The sequence below is a fragment of the Lathamus discolor genome, chromosome 5 (assembly GCF_037157495.1).
Source record: "Lathamus discolor isolate bLatDis1 chromosome 5, bLatDis1.hap1, whole genome shotgun sequence".
Classification (NCBI taxonomy): Eukaryota; Metazoa; Chordata; class Aves; order Psittaciformes; family Psittacidae; genus Lathamus; species Lathamus discolor.
In genome coordinates this window covers 19,224,649-19,240,056 of record NC_088888.1, presented here as the reverse complement: position 1 = coordinate 19,240,056, position 15,408 = coordinate 19,224,649, and the positions used below count along the sequence as shown (strand labels likewise).

General features: G+C 59.0%; 1 protein-coding gene across 1 annotated transcript; it reads right to left on the bottom strand.

The window, feature by feature from the left end:
* Positions 1-2,908: 2,908 nt before the first annotated feature.
* On the bottom strand, positions 2,909-15,408 carry CAPN11 (calpain 11). The gene is made up of 22 exons (XM_065679980.1): positions 15,304-15,408; positions 12,472-12,754; positions 11,839-11,908; positions 10,374-10,492; positions 10,109-10,242; positions 9,785-9,953; positions 9,158-9,241; positions 8,986-9,071; positions 8,728-8,802; positions 8,180-8,340; positions 7,931-8,100; positions 7,704-7,715; positions 7,196-7,407; positions 7,042-7,081; positions 6,715-6,780; positions 6,328-6,385; positions 6,171-6,235; positions 5,258-5,326; positions 5,084-5,162; positions 4,532-4,648; positions 4,399-4,457; positions 2,909-4,203 (listed from the first exon to the last, which is right to left on the bottom strand). The coding sequence occupies exons 2-22, from the start codon at positions 12,715-12,717 to the stop codon at positions 4,177-4,179; spliced, it is 2,118 nt and encodes a 705-aa protein (XP_065536052.1). The 5' UTR covers positions 12,718-12,754; positions 15,304-15,408; the 3' UTR covers positions 2,909-4,176.

The window sequence follows — 15,408 nt, the reverse complement described above, 5'->3', positions numbered from 1 at the left end:
GGGATCCACTTCCTGAGCCCAAACAAGGACCATGTACCCTTTTAGCGCTTATTTCTCTCAGGTGGTCAGTTAGCAGCTGGACATCAGTGAACAAGGGGCAGGAGATGCCCCAGGCAGTGCAAGGCAGGCCCAGGGTCCCAGGACCTGCTGGTCAGCCTGCTGCCAGGACAGCATCTCTGCTTCATGGGACAGCAAGACCCTCATGCCACAGGGGACAGGACAACCATTAGCACCTACCAGTCCTTAAAGCAACTGCTGCATGGTGAAGGCTCCAGAGGATTTAGCAGGGAGCAGGGGTGCTGGGAAGCAGGGTATGGTCCTTGGGCATCTCTTCACAAGGTGTGCAACATCTGCTGCAAATCTTCCTCTGGCGTTGCACTGGGAGCTCACAGAATAGCATGGGAGGAAGAGGAGAGCTGGCCAACAGTCTTTTCTTTGAGAAGACCTCATCCTTCCAACAGGGACTCAAAGGAATGTTGGTGGGGACACCAGTGGTGCTTGGCACCGCACAGGAGGAATATGGGCCATTCCTGCTGGGGTGGGACATGAGCACTATAAATAGTTTGCTTAAGGCACCGTGGACAGGCCCTGGAACACCCTGGCCCAGGCACATTCCCTGTTGCTGGCACTGGGATGGCAGCTGTTGAAAAAGGCCGAATCCAGCAGCTGCTGCTGGTGCTCTCTGCCCCCACTCCATGCCCCCATTCCTCCCACTCCCCTCATGGGGCGGCTGAGCCCTGGGTGTCCCATGGCATGGGTGACAAGGCATGCCAAGGAGGTGCCAGATCTCAGCGTTGGTGCAGCTCCCTGTGCTGGTGGCTGCAGGATGCTCCCATCTCTCTGCTGATGGAGCCAGAGAGATGAAGAGGATGGGAGGGGGTTTTCCTCCCTGGAAGCATCAGCGACACTGCTGAGCCTGGCCAGGAGCCGTGAGGCCACGCAAGGCTGGTGGCAGCTGCTTCCCACACACTTGCCTCCGGCTGCAGCTCTCCCAGCCCCAGCTCGGGATGCTGGGCTGCGCCATGGCCCCCCGCCAGCCTGCTCCACTCGCACAAAGGCCCTTTGTGCCCACGGGAATGACATTCCTGCAGCCACGGGTCCGGGGCAGCGCAGATGGGATCAGAGCCCGGCTGCCAGGGCAGCTGGTGGGGCCAGGTGGGGTCGGGCTGTGGTCCTTCCCCCCATCCTGTGCATGCAGGATGGACATGAGCAGCTGGGGTGTGGGGGGACCCCAGCACGGGCAGACTGCTCTGGATGCAGGAGGCAGGAGCACAGGGCATGGGGTGCTGGGGAGCAGGAGCAGGGGTGCTGTGCACCCATGGGTCCTACTGCCCACCTGGTGCACTCCTGCCCGTGGGGTAGGTGTGGAAAAGGTGGGAGCACCCATCACATGACAAACCCAAAGCTAACAGCAGTTTTGCCCACATGTGGCCCCCAGCCCCCCTTGTTCCTCACCTTACACTGGCATTTAAGGACTCTGCTGGGCCTCCTCCTTGTCCCAAGAGAAAAGGGGGATGATCCAGGCTACTCCTGGTGGCATTAGCTGGGGCCCCCCTGCCAGTACTGGTCTGCCAGCTGCTGGGTGGCGAGGGAGGGGATGTGCCAGCTGGCCCCGGAGGGAGGGAGGGAAGGAGGGGGCTTCTGGTAAGGCTATGGGGGCACCTGTCATCCCAAAGCCAGGCTGTCGCCCTACCCTACAATTAGGCTTGTGTGTGTGTGTGACAAGGCCCTGCAGCTGGGACAGCAGCAGCAGCTCTGCATGCTTGCTCCTGTGTCCCAACCCCACCTGAGCCCTTGTTTTGCAATGGCTTTTGGGTTGAATGCAGGAGCAGGGCCTCTGGACTGGCAAGCCGCAAGGTACCCCCACCCTATGGGGGGCAGCGCAGCTTACAAGTAGCCCAGTGCAAGTAGCCCCCCTCCATCTAGCCCCAGGAGGAGAGGGCAGCAGACGGAATGCTCCTTTCTGCCGTCACACCTCAGTTTGCCTCCATGCTCTGAGTCAGGTTGGCTTGTCCCAGAGCTGGGTGCTGTCCCACTGCGGGGATACTGGTCCCAGGGAGCTGGGCTGGCACAGACAGCACCCACATAAGGGATACTGAGATGTTGGGGGAAATGAGGGGCACAAGGGGCACTCCTTTTCCAAATGCTGAGTCCCCCTAGGGCCATGTGGGCTGCGATGCCCTTCTGGGGTGTCAGCAAGGGGCAGGATGTGCACGCTGACAGCAGGTCCTGCTCTTTGCAATGCAGTGGAAAGCTGCATCACTCAGCCCTCCACTGTCATTTTGGTGGAAGGCTTTTGCCTCCAGCTGTAATCTCAGAAGAATCAGGGGAAAAACACCAACCTCCCACAGCCCTTATCAAGGGTCATGTACCTTGTGTGGTCACTTTTTAGGGTCCAGAGCTCCAGGCTGCCCCCAACTCCCATCCACTCCATGGTTAAATCCATGCTATCCAAGCAGACCTCTTCCCCATACACAACCTCCCCAAGACATTTCCTCCCCTTTCTTTAAGAGCAGATGCACCCTTGCTGCCGCTGACACTGGGGAGCAAGCACTGGCTTTTCCTCCGCTTGAAAAGTCCCTGGGATAACCAATCAGCCCTGCCAACAGTATAATGCTTGCTCTCACTTTGAAGAGCAGTGCTTCCTTATGCCTTTCTTACGCGGTGCTTCCCCTATGTGTCAGTATTAAGATTCCCTTGCACAGGAAAAGGCGAGTTATAAAATCCCGGGGGATATAGAACCCTCATTCCCAAGGCAAGACCTGCACCTTGTGGTGCTCCTCCATCCGTGCCCCAGGCTGGGCGAGATGTGTGTCCTGGGCTTGGCTCTGCACCTCATTCCCTGAAACCCAGGCCCCAGTGAGCAGAGGGAGAACACGACCCCCAAGTCAGTGCCCAGGGCCACATGTCCAACAGATACGTTTATTCCTGGAGCACACAGTGAGCGGGATGAGGAAGCAGAGCTGCTGGGCGGGCAGCAGTGGTTATTGCTGCAGGAGCATCCTCCAGCCATGACTGGGGGCTGGGGGGAAGCTAACTGCCTGCCTGTAAAGGACTGGCCATTGCCCACTGCCAAGCTGGAGCCACCCTGTTAACCCAGGAGAAGGGGAGGGTAATGGAGGAACACAGACAAGTGCAAGAATGTTGGCGCTGGGGTCCATCTGCACAAGTCAGAGGAGCCCAAGGGAAGAGGAGGGTGTAACTGCATGGGATGGTGAAGGGAAGCACGAAGAAATGTGTGCAGGAGAACACCCCCTTCAAACCACCAACTCCTCCTCTCTGGGGGAAGGCATTGCCGCTGGGGTTCTGGCCCCCCTGTCCTGCTGGGGACCATGAGCAGGGGCAGGGATGTCCCAGGAGCTCCCAGGGATAGGAGGGGAGGCCAAGCCAGTATGATGGTGGTGGCATTGCTGTGTCCATGCGGAAGAGAGGGGCTTCTGCTGCACTACAGAGGTCATGCATGGTCATGCAGTGCGGGAGCCCACAGACATTCAGTGCTTAAGTTGGAGGGCTTGACCCAGCAATGGGGCCAAAGTCATGGGCATGGAGGTGGGAGGGATGTGTTGAAGGCCACACAGAAGGAGCCACTGGGCTCTATGCTTTGGTCATGGTTAGTGGTGAGTGCAGTGCAAGGGTACCAAGGAGTATGGCCCTTCCTCCTCGCAGAAAGCCAGTGCAGCTCACTGGGAACCTACTGCCTCTGACTGAGCAAGGCAGTACCTGCTGATGCTCCCAGGCATGGGCGCACAGACGGCAACATGTGCTAGTGGGGACAGGGCAGCATAGAGCAAGCGATAAGAGTCCTATCCCCCCTTTTCCTCTGCAGCTCCTGCTTCTCCCTGCTCTGCAGATGTCCCCCAGCCCACTCCTTCACTCCTCAGTGCGGGGATGCACAGGTACCCCGTGCTGCGTGCCCTCCTCCTGTTCTGGGCTGGGGAGAGGGGAGCGGGAGTGGAAAGAAGCCCAGCTCAGAAAAGGAGAAGGGCATCCCCTGCCTGCCTTGACCCCTGGTCCATGAAGAGGGTGGCATGAGGCTTGTCAAGAGGCAGGGCTGGTGTCTCAGCGTGGGATGGAGCAAGGAGGGAAGAGTATCCTGTGTCCACAGATCCAAAGGGAGGCACTTGGAGAGGGCCTGGGTGCTGGGGTGTCCCAGTGGTAGAGTATCCGTCGTGGTTCCTAACCGCACATCGTCAGGAGCAGCCACTGGGAAGGAGAGGAAGAAGGGATGAGAAATGTGTAGCCTGCAGCAATCCTGTTTTCTCATATCGATCTTTTATGGTCTCTTTCTGTACCCAAGGAGCCGGAGGGCTTTCTACCACCCCACTCCATGTGCCCCATTCACCCTGGTGCCTGATTTCCTTGTCTCCCACCCTACCTCCCACATAACTGAGTTCTCACCTCAGTGAGGTTCATGACGGCTGTGCCAGTGCCTTCAGTATCCATGCTCTGGAAAAACCCTACAGGTGCACAAGAGCAAGGTGATCAACACGTCCCTGTGTGCCTGCCTGTCCTGCCCCAGAGCCACACTCACTGAACATGGCCTCCAGCTTCACGAGGCAGCAGACAAAGTTGTCGAAGTCCACTCCCATGTCGTCATCTGCATAGCGGGCCACCACCACCTGATGCAGCTTGTTGTTCAGCTTGAAACCTGCAAGGCAGAGAGCAGTCAATGTGCCAGGGAGGCAGGAGAGGAGGGTGTAACTATGGCAGCCCACGTTACCCAAAGGGGCCATCAACCAACCCAATGAAGGACACCATGTCCAGCCTCAGCAGGAAGAGAATGCTCCCCCTGGAGCCATATGACTATGATCACTGATCCAGCCTGGGCCTCTGCTTTGCCAGGATGGGACCCTGCGGCTCACAGGAGGACAGAGGTTGGGACCACCTTATGTGCATGCCTAACTCTGAGGTCCCAGCACTTGGCACAGGGGGGATGGAGGGAGCCCAGTGTAGTCATGGACCACATCTCACTGCCACGACAGGTTGGCTTGAAGCATGCAGTATAGGTTGGTTACACTCTTCTCCAGCTACTTGGGGCTGTGCTGACAGCAGGAGCCCCGTTAGCATCCTTCTCCAGACTTACCAGCTGACTCTAGAGCCATGCGCATCTCGTAGGAGCTCATGGTGCCGGACTTATCCAGGTCGTGCTGCCGGAAGATTGTCTGCAAAAGCACCACAGAGCCATGGCTGTGCAGCCTGGCTCTCCCCCCACCCTGCTGCCCCCGCGCAGTGTGCCATGCCTGCCGCTCCTCCTCACCAGCCAGCTCCGGATCTTGTTCCACAGGATCTGGAACTCCACCAGCCCAAGGCGGGCGCTGCCATCTTTCTGGGGAGCAGCAGGTCAAGGAGAAAGCAGCCAGCAAAGGGGGTGGTGTAAAGGCAAAGCTATGAGATCCAAGCCCGATAAGGCAAGAGAAACCTGGCCACACTCGCTCTGCCCAGTTTTCCCTCCCAGGTTCCCTTCTCTGTCCTGCCACATTAGCAAGATCAGAGCTTGCAGCCCAGCAGGGATAGTACAACGCTTAAGCTATCTGCCATCCACTCCCTGGGAGCAGCTGTGCTGCTGCTGTAGGAAGCACACTGCTGTGGTGTCCTTGGGAAAACTGGGCTGGCCTGCAGTGAAATGGGATGCTGCAGGGCCAGGCTGGAGAAGAGCTTGGAGGTGCTCCTCTACCTGATCCCTCAGCTCTGTGTCCTTTTGCGGGCATGAATAAAGACCATGGCTCGTGTTGCTTTATACCGCTCATCCTCAACCAGCTGGGCAGAATAGTTTAAGGAGATAGCAGCCCATCAGCCCTTATTCCCTTCAGGGAGTGCCATGAAGGCTGGGTGGCACCACAGCACATCAGGCTGGGGAGCCTATGAGGAGGGGAAGCAGAGGGAGCTTTGTCCTGGAGGGGAAGGCTGAAGGCAAGAGTGGGGCTGGGCTGGGCTTCTGGTGGCAGAGCCAGGGCCCAAAGCAACAGGGAACTGATGGCCCTTGCCACAAAGGGCTGCTAAAGCCCAGGGATGTAAAGCAGGTGGCCCTGAAGCCACAAGGATTCCTCCCTCCCTCCTCTGGCTGAACAGCCTCGGCATAGCCAGAGAGCCAAGCCCCAGCTCCTGACAAGTCTTGCCAGCAGGCTGAGCACCAGGGAAGCTGGCCCCTGCTCACAGCACCAAGACGATACATCCATCAGGTTGACCATGTTGCGGCAGGAGTCCAGGCTGAACCCGTCCGTCTTCAGATCTTTGTCTGAGGAGGAAGAAGGAGGTGGAGTACATGCATGAGAACCCAACCTGCTGAGCAGGCGGCAGGGAGCGAGGGGCAGGGAGGGCAGCGCTTACGTCTAGCGAGGACTCTGTTCAGAATAGTGCGGAGCTCGAAGACACTGATTTCCATGTCCTGCAGCAGGAGCAGAGTTAGCAGCACCCCTTCCCTGCTCTCCACCCCACTTGCAGTCATTCCTCCCTCTCCTGCCTAAACGTCTCTGCCTCAACCACAAAACATTAGGGTACTACTGCATTTCCTGCATGCCCAGGAGAATTTGGGCCACAGCTGGATGCCCCTTCACCACCCCTGGGGGAAGATGGGCTGAGCAGCAGCAGAGATGGAATTGTCTGTAGGATGGAACTGAGGCAAGCATGAAGTGGGCTGGAGCTCACAGCCAGGTGTCCCATCCTGTCCCCTTCCCCATTCCAGGGTCTCCCAGAGCTCAGCACAGCTGTACCCACCTCCCCTGCCAGCTGCTGGAACATGTTCTTGAAGCCATCCTCTATGTCATCCTCAGTTATTTCCTCCTGGGTTGATGCAGGCCAGAAAAAATTGGTTAGTGGTCAAACCTGGGTTCTGCCCTGCCTCCCAGGCTCAGCAAACCTGAACTGGAAGGGAAGCTCTTCTTCTCATCCTTGTTACTTCCCGTATCCCCATCACCTTGACCCTGCCAGCCTCTCTCCAGCCCCAGTGACATCCCATGCCCAAGCAGCCACCTGCAGCCTTCAGCTCCCCCTCCCAAGCCCCAGAGCATCAGCACCAAACAAAACCAAAGTAGTGGCTCCTACTTCGTCTGCCAGATCTGCTGAGATCTCCTCATCCAGCTCCCTGTGGGCAGAAAGGAGGAAAACAAAGTGATGAGCAGCCAGCAGCCTGCCTGCGGTGGGGAACTGCCCCGTCGCCCACAGACACAGGGTGTCCCCAGGCCAGGCAGAGACTCACTCCGTGTCCGACTGCTTCTCGGTGAAGACTCGCAGGACGAAGTCGGCCTCCTTGTGCGGCTCAAAGGTGGAGGGCACCACGATGTACTCACCGGGGGGCAGCCGGATCTGGTTGCTCACCTCCCGCAGGTTGATGAAGGTCTCAGACCGTGCCCGCGATTGGTTTTGCAGGAAGAAATCCTTCTTCAAGTGCACGTTCTGGCTGCCCCGGGCCTGAGGAATGAATGTGCTTAGGGACCAAAGCCCCGCAATGTGGGGGGACCAAAGCCAGCCTGATCAGGCAGCACATTCCTACCCTGCCCATCCCAGCAGCCATCCCAGCAGGAGTCAGTCCTCCCTCAGGGAGGTGCCCAGCACCCATTAGCAGAGCACAGTGGGAGCTCTCACTTCACTGGGTGCACAGCTACCATGTCACTGGGTGCACATGTGTGCATGCACTATGTTAACTCATTCCTGCCCACTCTTGAACTCCCATCCAGGAGGGGTAGCTCTGGCAGCCCAGGACGTACCTCCTCAGGAACCTGCAGAGCAGAGAGAAGAGGCAAAAAGCCAGTCAGAATCCCAGTACCTGCCCCCATCCCATACAGCTGCAGGGAGCACAGGACAGGGCACACGAACCCACAGAGTGGCAAAGCAGGTGGGAAAGGTTTCCTTGAGGACTGGGGTGCCAGGTTGAGGCAGGACTGGCAGGGATGAGCCAGTTCCAGGAAGCAGCACTGGGGCGGGCAGGGCTTACCTCGTAGACAGCAAAGCCGATGGTGTGCATGTCACCGCCGACTCGCCGCTCCCGCCGCCGATGCTTCTGCATTAGAGCCACCAGGAAGCTGCAGGCCACCTCGTCATCCCCAGGGTCGTCATCCTCTTCCAGCAGCTTGATCTTAAACTGGGGGTTGATCCAGAACGTGGCTGGAAGGCAGAGGATGTGCAGATGAAACATCTGGCTCTGTCACACTGCTGAGAATGGAGATGTGGAGGAGAGAGGTACCTGGGTGATTCCGGCAGCCCCCGGCAGTGCTTCCCCGGCGCCACGTGCCCTCGAACACTTGTGTGTGCCATCTGCTGAGCTCATCCTTGGTGAGGGCATCAGGGGTCAGGTTGCAGATCTCCAGCCTGGAGAACTCCCTCATGAAGTCCCGGAAAGACATCCTGTGGGAGCAGGCAGGGGCTGAGGCCAGGGCACTCCTTGCGTTAGGAAGAGGAGTGCAAGCAGCTCCGGGCCCAGCCAAGATGTTGGCAGAATTAAGTGACAGCAAGAGCTTTTTTTACCCTGAGCAGTTGTAGCTCATTTAAAGCGCACTGCTGGGTTTGGGGAAGAAGGGATGGTTACCCTTCCTAGATGCTTTGCATTTTGTTGGGCTGAATTTCTTTAAACAGAGGAAAATTATTAACTAGATGAGATGAGAAAATGCTAGCAGGTTCCCCAGCGCTGGAAAGCCAGCTCATAAACACAGGTCACGCATTTCAGGACCTCTCCTCAGCTTCTCTGCTCCTTTTCCAGGCTGGCTGTTGTAAAAGAGCAGCATTAGCACTCACCAGAACTCTCCATCCTCCATCTTCAGCTGCAGCTCTTCCCTGTCACCAGGGTCAATGTTGTCCCACTCGGAGGAGCTGCAATAGCAGGAGAGAGACAATTAGATGAGAACTACTCAAGGTGAACTGAGAGCACTTCAGAGCTGGCCCTCAACTGCCCCCCGCTCTGATGTGAGGAACACTGCACACTGAACCTCCCCCTGCAGTGCCATGCTGTGTGTGCAGTGGCCGCTGGCCTGCTGCCCCTGCTGTCCAGCTCACCCATCGCTCCAGGCTCCTGTCCACTCCACCTGACCCCAGGGGTTCCTGATGCGGATGAGCTGTTCCTGCTGGCCCCGGTAGTTCACCTGACAGCAATCAGATATGGGATGCTGAGCCCATACCACTGGCCAGGCTGTTTTATTGCCATTAAAGTCTCATCTAACCAACTCACATCTCTGAAGGCTGTGACAGAATAGGCATGGCCCTTCACCAGCTTCTTGAAGGTCACTGCTTCCATATCAAAGGCACTTGTGATCTGAGGACAATGTGCAAGACTCAAGTGAATATGATTAAAACACCTAACCCTTTCCCTCCACCATGTGGAAAATCCTCCTTGCTTTGCACTGCTGTAGCCAAGAGAAGCAGCAGGTAGCAGCTCCCTGTGCTCAAAGGCTGCTGGCTGAGGACAATTTAAAGACAGTTTCCCTGCTGGAGGATGCTGAAGATGCATCAGAGAGCCACCCAAACTCTGAAAGCACGAGAGGGAGCAGCTGGAAACCCCTGCTCCAGGTAATTTGCAGACATTGACACAACATGGCCAGAGCTGTAGGCAGGCCCTCGTTCAACAGCCTGCACTCAAGATGGCCATTCCTGCTCCATCCAAAGAAGCCCGTTCACAGCAGCTGGGCTGCAGCCCCATGCCAGCTCTGACAGGGTGCTCTGCTAAGAGGGGAAAGAAGTAGCCTCCTGCCCAGTGTCCGAGTGAGGGCCAGCCCTGCTGACACAGTCTCAGGCTGTGAGCCCTTGCTTTGGCCATCGCTGGGGCAGAACCCCTGGCCCATCCCACCACACCACTTACGTCGATGGAGCAGCCGAGCAGGGAGCCCCTCTCCAGCGCCTTGCGGATGATGTGGCCCATGTTGCGTGGCGGCCGTTTGAGGTCATACATCTCTGCCACGCCGCCGGTGAAGTCCTCGAAGCCCTCGGTGGTGCTGCCCCCCGAGAGCGACTCGTAGCAGCCATTCAGCCTGCACGAGAGGGAGGGCGGAGGTGGCAAGGACACAGCCACTGCTGCTCCCCTGGCACCCAGCACAAGCAGGGACAGGCATAGAAGAGACCCCCTCGCTCCACCCCACACTGTGAGGTGCCCTGTCCCCCATATGCCTGCCTCAAAGGTACCCACTTGGCATAGGCCTTCTCCAGCAGAGCACTCCAGAACTCAGTGCACTCTGCCGAGTGGACAAACAGGAGCTCCCCGTCCTTGGTTGGCAGCTGGTCATCCACCACCACGTCCACCCATTCACCGAACTGCCAGATCTGCGGGGTCAGGAGAGAGTGGGGTGAGCTTGGACCATCACACGACTTGCTCGTCCCTACCCTCAACCCACCACCCTCCGTCCTACCCCTGAACCCAACCAGCTATGGAGGGCCAGGAGCTCGCAGCGCACCTGGAAGTGGAAGATGCCGGCATAGTCGTCCTGGAAGCTCTGCCCATGGGGCACCACGCGGTGCAGGAGCTCCTCGTTGAGCGTGAGGGAACCGATGGCAGCCAGCAGCCAGCAGTCACCTGGGGGAGGAGAGGAAGCTGGTGTGAGCGCCCACCACCTCCCTAGCTGGGGTAGGTGGTGGGTGTGTAGGAGCCTGTGGCGTGCTCTCCTTGCAAACACTTGGGGCTCCCCAGCTCCAAAAGCACATGGAGAGAATGGAGAGGGTCCAGCAGCCAAACAGAGCTCAGGGAGCCAGGCTTGCTCAGCCTGCTGCAGAGAGGTGTGTTAGCGCCAAGCAACAGGGAACAATCCTCCCTGACCAGGAGCCTGTGTCCAGGCCACTAATAACCCCCTCCTGCAGCCATTTATCTAGACCCTCCTGGGGCTCATTCCTGACTGCCCTGCACATCACAGACAGCGAGTTCTGCAGTGGAATTACACTGTGCATAAAGAAAACATTCTGTCCAGCGAGTGTTTAACACCGTTTCCCTGGCTTATTACACTGTGAGCCGCACCTCTGGGCATTTCCTTCCAAGTGCTCTTAACCACAAGTGCTGCTCCAGGCCAGCACTGCGCTTTAAACTGCTTGCCTTGGTTCCCCATTCTCCTTTGCCTTTGAAGCGTGTCACTCCTTAGCCTTGAGCCTGGAAAACCCGTACCGGGCTGTGGCTTGACAAAACGGCAATCCACACTTTTTAATGACCAACTGAACATCACCACAGTGCTCTGGGCTGTTAGGTGCTCCAGTTACCACCTCGAGTTTGTTCTAATTAGTGGATGCGTTAAATGTGGTCAGCCCTGAAAACAGCGTGCTGTGTGTGCTGCTCCCAGTTGGGTACCCAACTTGATCCAGACCAGGATGACACTCTTAGTGGTACCCGGATCTGGTTTCAGTTGCCAGCGCTGACAGCGTACCCAGCCCATTAACACTGCTCTCCTTGTTTCAATGCCTCTGCCTTGGAAGACACCCCTGGAGAAATAACTAATCACCACCTGTACTCTATAGCTCCCTTCTCAGTTCCTTTCTGCCACATATTCCTTTGCAAGCACTTTGTTATGACCAGCACAACCTCACCTCAGTTTGTTACTGCCATCCAGCTGCCATCCCTCACCATTCACCAAAGCAAGGAGCTCTTTGGAGCAGCTCCTGGCACTGTTGTCAGCATGTGGCAGGCATGGATCCACCCAACATCTCCACTGATCACAGCGTGGTCAGGCTGTGCACACATCAACCCATCAACAGGTGCCCCTTTCCACTGCACTAAATGGGAAGGGACCTTTGGTACAGGGATGGTTGTGCAGAGGCTGGCACGAAAATGTGCTGCACGGGCCTGGGGAAAGGTGCTGTGAAACTGCTCCACTCTCAACCTCTCCTCCAGCCACTGCTCTCCAGACCAAGATCTGGGGACAGAGCTCCAGCACTCACCCAGAGCCCCTTGGCAGATGTCTGTCCGGGTTGCACCTCCAACGATGAACTGAGGGTCATCCACTAATTCCTGCAGGAAGACAAGGGGGTCAGATGCTGGATCTTGGCAGGGCCTGGGATTCTGGGAGACTGCCACCCAGTGCAGCTCTGACTCGGGAGGAAGGGTATACGGTCCCTGAGAGATGCACGCCACCTGCCCTCTACCTGGGGACTGCAACCGCAAGGTCATCAGGGTAAGGCTGCTATAGCCATAGGAGGACACAGCTAGATGGACTAATGGCATTCTCCTTGCACTCGTGGCACCAGAAGTTATACATCCTCAAAAGCCCCAGTTACCAAGGGTGACACATCCGTACTACAACACCTAGAAGCAATGCCACAGCCCACACATTGTAAAGCCCACAGCCTGCTGCCCAGAGGAAGCAGGGCCTGCTAGCCATGATGCTTTTTCAAGTAGAAACTCATGGGGCATTGCTCTAGGCCCTTGGGAAAGCAGGTTATGCAGCACTGAAGGGACTGAGCACCGAGAGGAGCAGGCCAGCACCAGGCTGCAGCCTGGCAAACCACATCAGTGCAGACGCTGCAGGGCAGGGATGCCAGCCCAGCCCCAGGAGAACCAAGCCGGGCACTTACCGACGGACGCTTCCACTCCACCCCCCGTGTCTTGCTGGAGTGTGGCCCCAGCTCCTTGAATCCGAGGGCAGAAGGGCCAGCTGGGAACTGCGGGTCCCTAAAGAGGGTGCCGCTCTCAATGCACTCCTGTTTGAGAGCCTCATAGTCCTGGTTGAGGTACTTGATGGCGTTGTTGTGCTGGCCGAGGCCCTCGGCCTTCAGGCGGTCTCTCTGCAGACGGGCAGCCATCCCACCAAAGGGATTCATGGCAGGGCACCGGCAGCACTACCTTCAGCTCCGCTCCCTGCAATGAAAAGGCACGGTGGGGCTGAGGCAGGGCCCGCCGCCCAAGCAGCCCCTGGGGACATCAGTTTCACATCCACGGCTGGACCCACAATTCACCACCGCTCCCACAGCAGGGACCCTCTCCACCAGCATCGTCCTGGGGCAGTGAGCAGAGCCGGCACTCAGAACATCCCCCGGGTGGCTCCAGTGCCAGGAGCACCCCCCAGATCAACCCCAGCACAGCCCCGTTCTGAGCCCCGGCCCCCAGCCCGGCCACCGCAGCCCCGCTCTCCTTAGGGGACACCGGCGGAGCAGAGCCCCTTTGAGGGCCGGCTGGCAGGAGGCAGCGCACCAGCGGCCAGACCGCAGCTCCCCCGGCCCGTGCTGCCCCTGGCACACGGAAGGGCCGCGCCCGGAGGAATCTCTGCCGCTTTCCGCCTCCCGGCGCCGCTTCCCGGTACCTTCCCTCATCCCGGCTCCTCCTCGTCCGTCGCAGCCGGGAGGGCGTCAGCGGCCGCCCCGCAGCGCGTCCCAGCCCCTGGGCTCCTCTCCCTCGAAAGCCGCCGCGCCTGCCTGAGCCCTGAGTCAGTAGGGCCGGGAAGGGAGGGGCCCGGCGGGCGCAGGCACAGCTCTATCTATGGGGCCGGCGAAGGACGAGGGAAGGAAGGGGCGGGAGGGGACGGCCCTTGCCGGCGCACACACGGGCAGGGTGACTCAAGCCAGCGGAGCAGCCTGCGGGAGGCACCGGGGAAGAGATGTGGGGCGCAGCAGGGCACCCCGCACCAAGAGACCGGGGCAGGGCAGAGCCCCCACCCCACCCCGCGCCGGTCGCTCCAGTGCTGCCTGGTTCAACCGTCCATGCAAGCAGTCACCTGCAGCAGGGCCATGGGGCAGGGGACACCACCATGGGCCCGCTGGTGTTTGCCACTTACCCTGCCCCACTCCCCCCATCTTAGCTCCCTCTCAGTGCCGAATATGCCGGAGGTTTCCCCACACAAAGCAGACGAGCAGTCCTCGGGTAAATAACCAGTGACCGGTGCAGAGCCCTGGGCTGGGGTACCAGTGCTGGCCTGCTGCCTTCCCAGTGCCCCATCCTAGGGAGCAGGCTGCAGCCTGGCGCTGGAGAGGTGGCTCTCCTTGTCCCGCAGTGCTGTGATAGCTAAGGGAAGGCAGGCAACAATGGAAGGAGTGCAAGCTCTTAGCATGTGCAAAAAGCATAAACTTGGCTGCTAACCCAAGCAGCTGCCATAGCGAGAAGCTTTTTAGGAGGAAAATCACTCACTCACTCCTCTCCCTCACTCCGCCTGCCCTGGGGTGCTCTAAACTCACTATTTTTCTCCAGGGCAGCCACCCCTTCTACCCCGACAATGGCTCCAGATTTATGGCCCTTTTCCACCATCTCCTCCCTCCCACTCCTGCTCTGCAGCCAGCACCCTGGCAGCCTCTCCCAGCAGCGCGGCACCCGCTGCCTGCAGGGCTGGTGGGATGGCTCCTCTGGTCCAGGCCTCTGCCCAGAGCCCAGGGGCACCGTGGGGGGAGGAATCCCAAACACGGAGCCTCCAGCTCCTTTCCCCAGCACCCACCCCACAGCCCCTGCGCCCGCTCCCATGCTGCCTACCAGTGCCGGACATGGCCGCGGCCATGGGGAGCTCTGTGCTGCCTGCACACGGGCAGCATGCGAGTTATTCTTAGCTCTGTGGCTCTAAATTCTCGGGAAGGTTGGGCTCATGGCAGACGGAGGTCACGCAAGCGCAGAGTGAGGGAAAACATCTGAGACCCCGATACGGGACAGGAACCACGTGGGGCCTGAAGAAATAGGGTCAGCTGCTGACACCTCCGCAGGCTGATGCTGCTGGGCACTGCAGGTCCTCCACAGTGGAGGCAAGTGCATGCAGAGACAAGCCAAGCCCGCGGGGCAGTTCTCCACACCGGGCACCATCCAACCACAGGATGATGCTTTCCTCTGTGTGCAGGCACCTCTGATCCCTCCCGGGTGCGAATGAAAGACACGCTGGTCCCCGCAGGGTCCCTGACCTCGTGGTACCATAGCCCATACTGAGAACCCCTGGGCAGCATCACTGCTGAAGTCCAGCCAAAAAATCTCTGCAAACCTCTCGTCCAAGAGAGGTCTCTAAGCGCCAGCTGCTCTTAGAGATCGAAGGAAGAGGGAGCTCCCTTCCTTAAAACCAGCCAGGCCGAGCCCTGACACCGCATCCTGCCGCATACTCAGCTCGGGGCAAGGAGCCACAGCCGCTCATAGGGTCCCGCTTTGCGCAGACAGCTCTCGGGCCCTCCCCACTCCTCCGAAGGACAAAGACCCTCCTTTCCCACAGGCATCCCCTCGATGACATGCGGGGCTGGCATCGCATCGCGGGTGGCTGCGGTACCCGTTTTACTCTCCGCCCCGATCAGGAAGCCTCCGGCTCTCTGTGCCTGCATTATCTAACGCAAAAGTCCCCGCGGACAGAAGGGGGATGGTGGGGATAGAGCGGCAAGCCTGGAGAAGCCCACAGAACCCCCCCACCCTGGTGCTAACCCCGGGTAAGGGTGGGGATGGGGGTGACTTACGGAAGCTGCTGCCGCCACCGCCCAGCCCAGCTCGGCTCGGCTCAGCCCAACCCGGCGCGGCCCGGCTCAGCCCCGCGGAAGGTGGGGTTTCAGCGGGCAGGATGT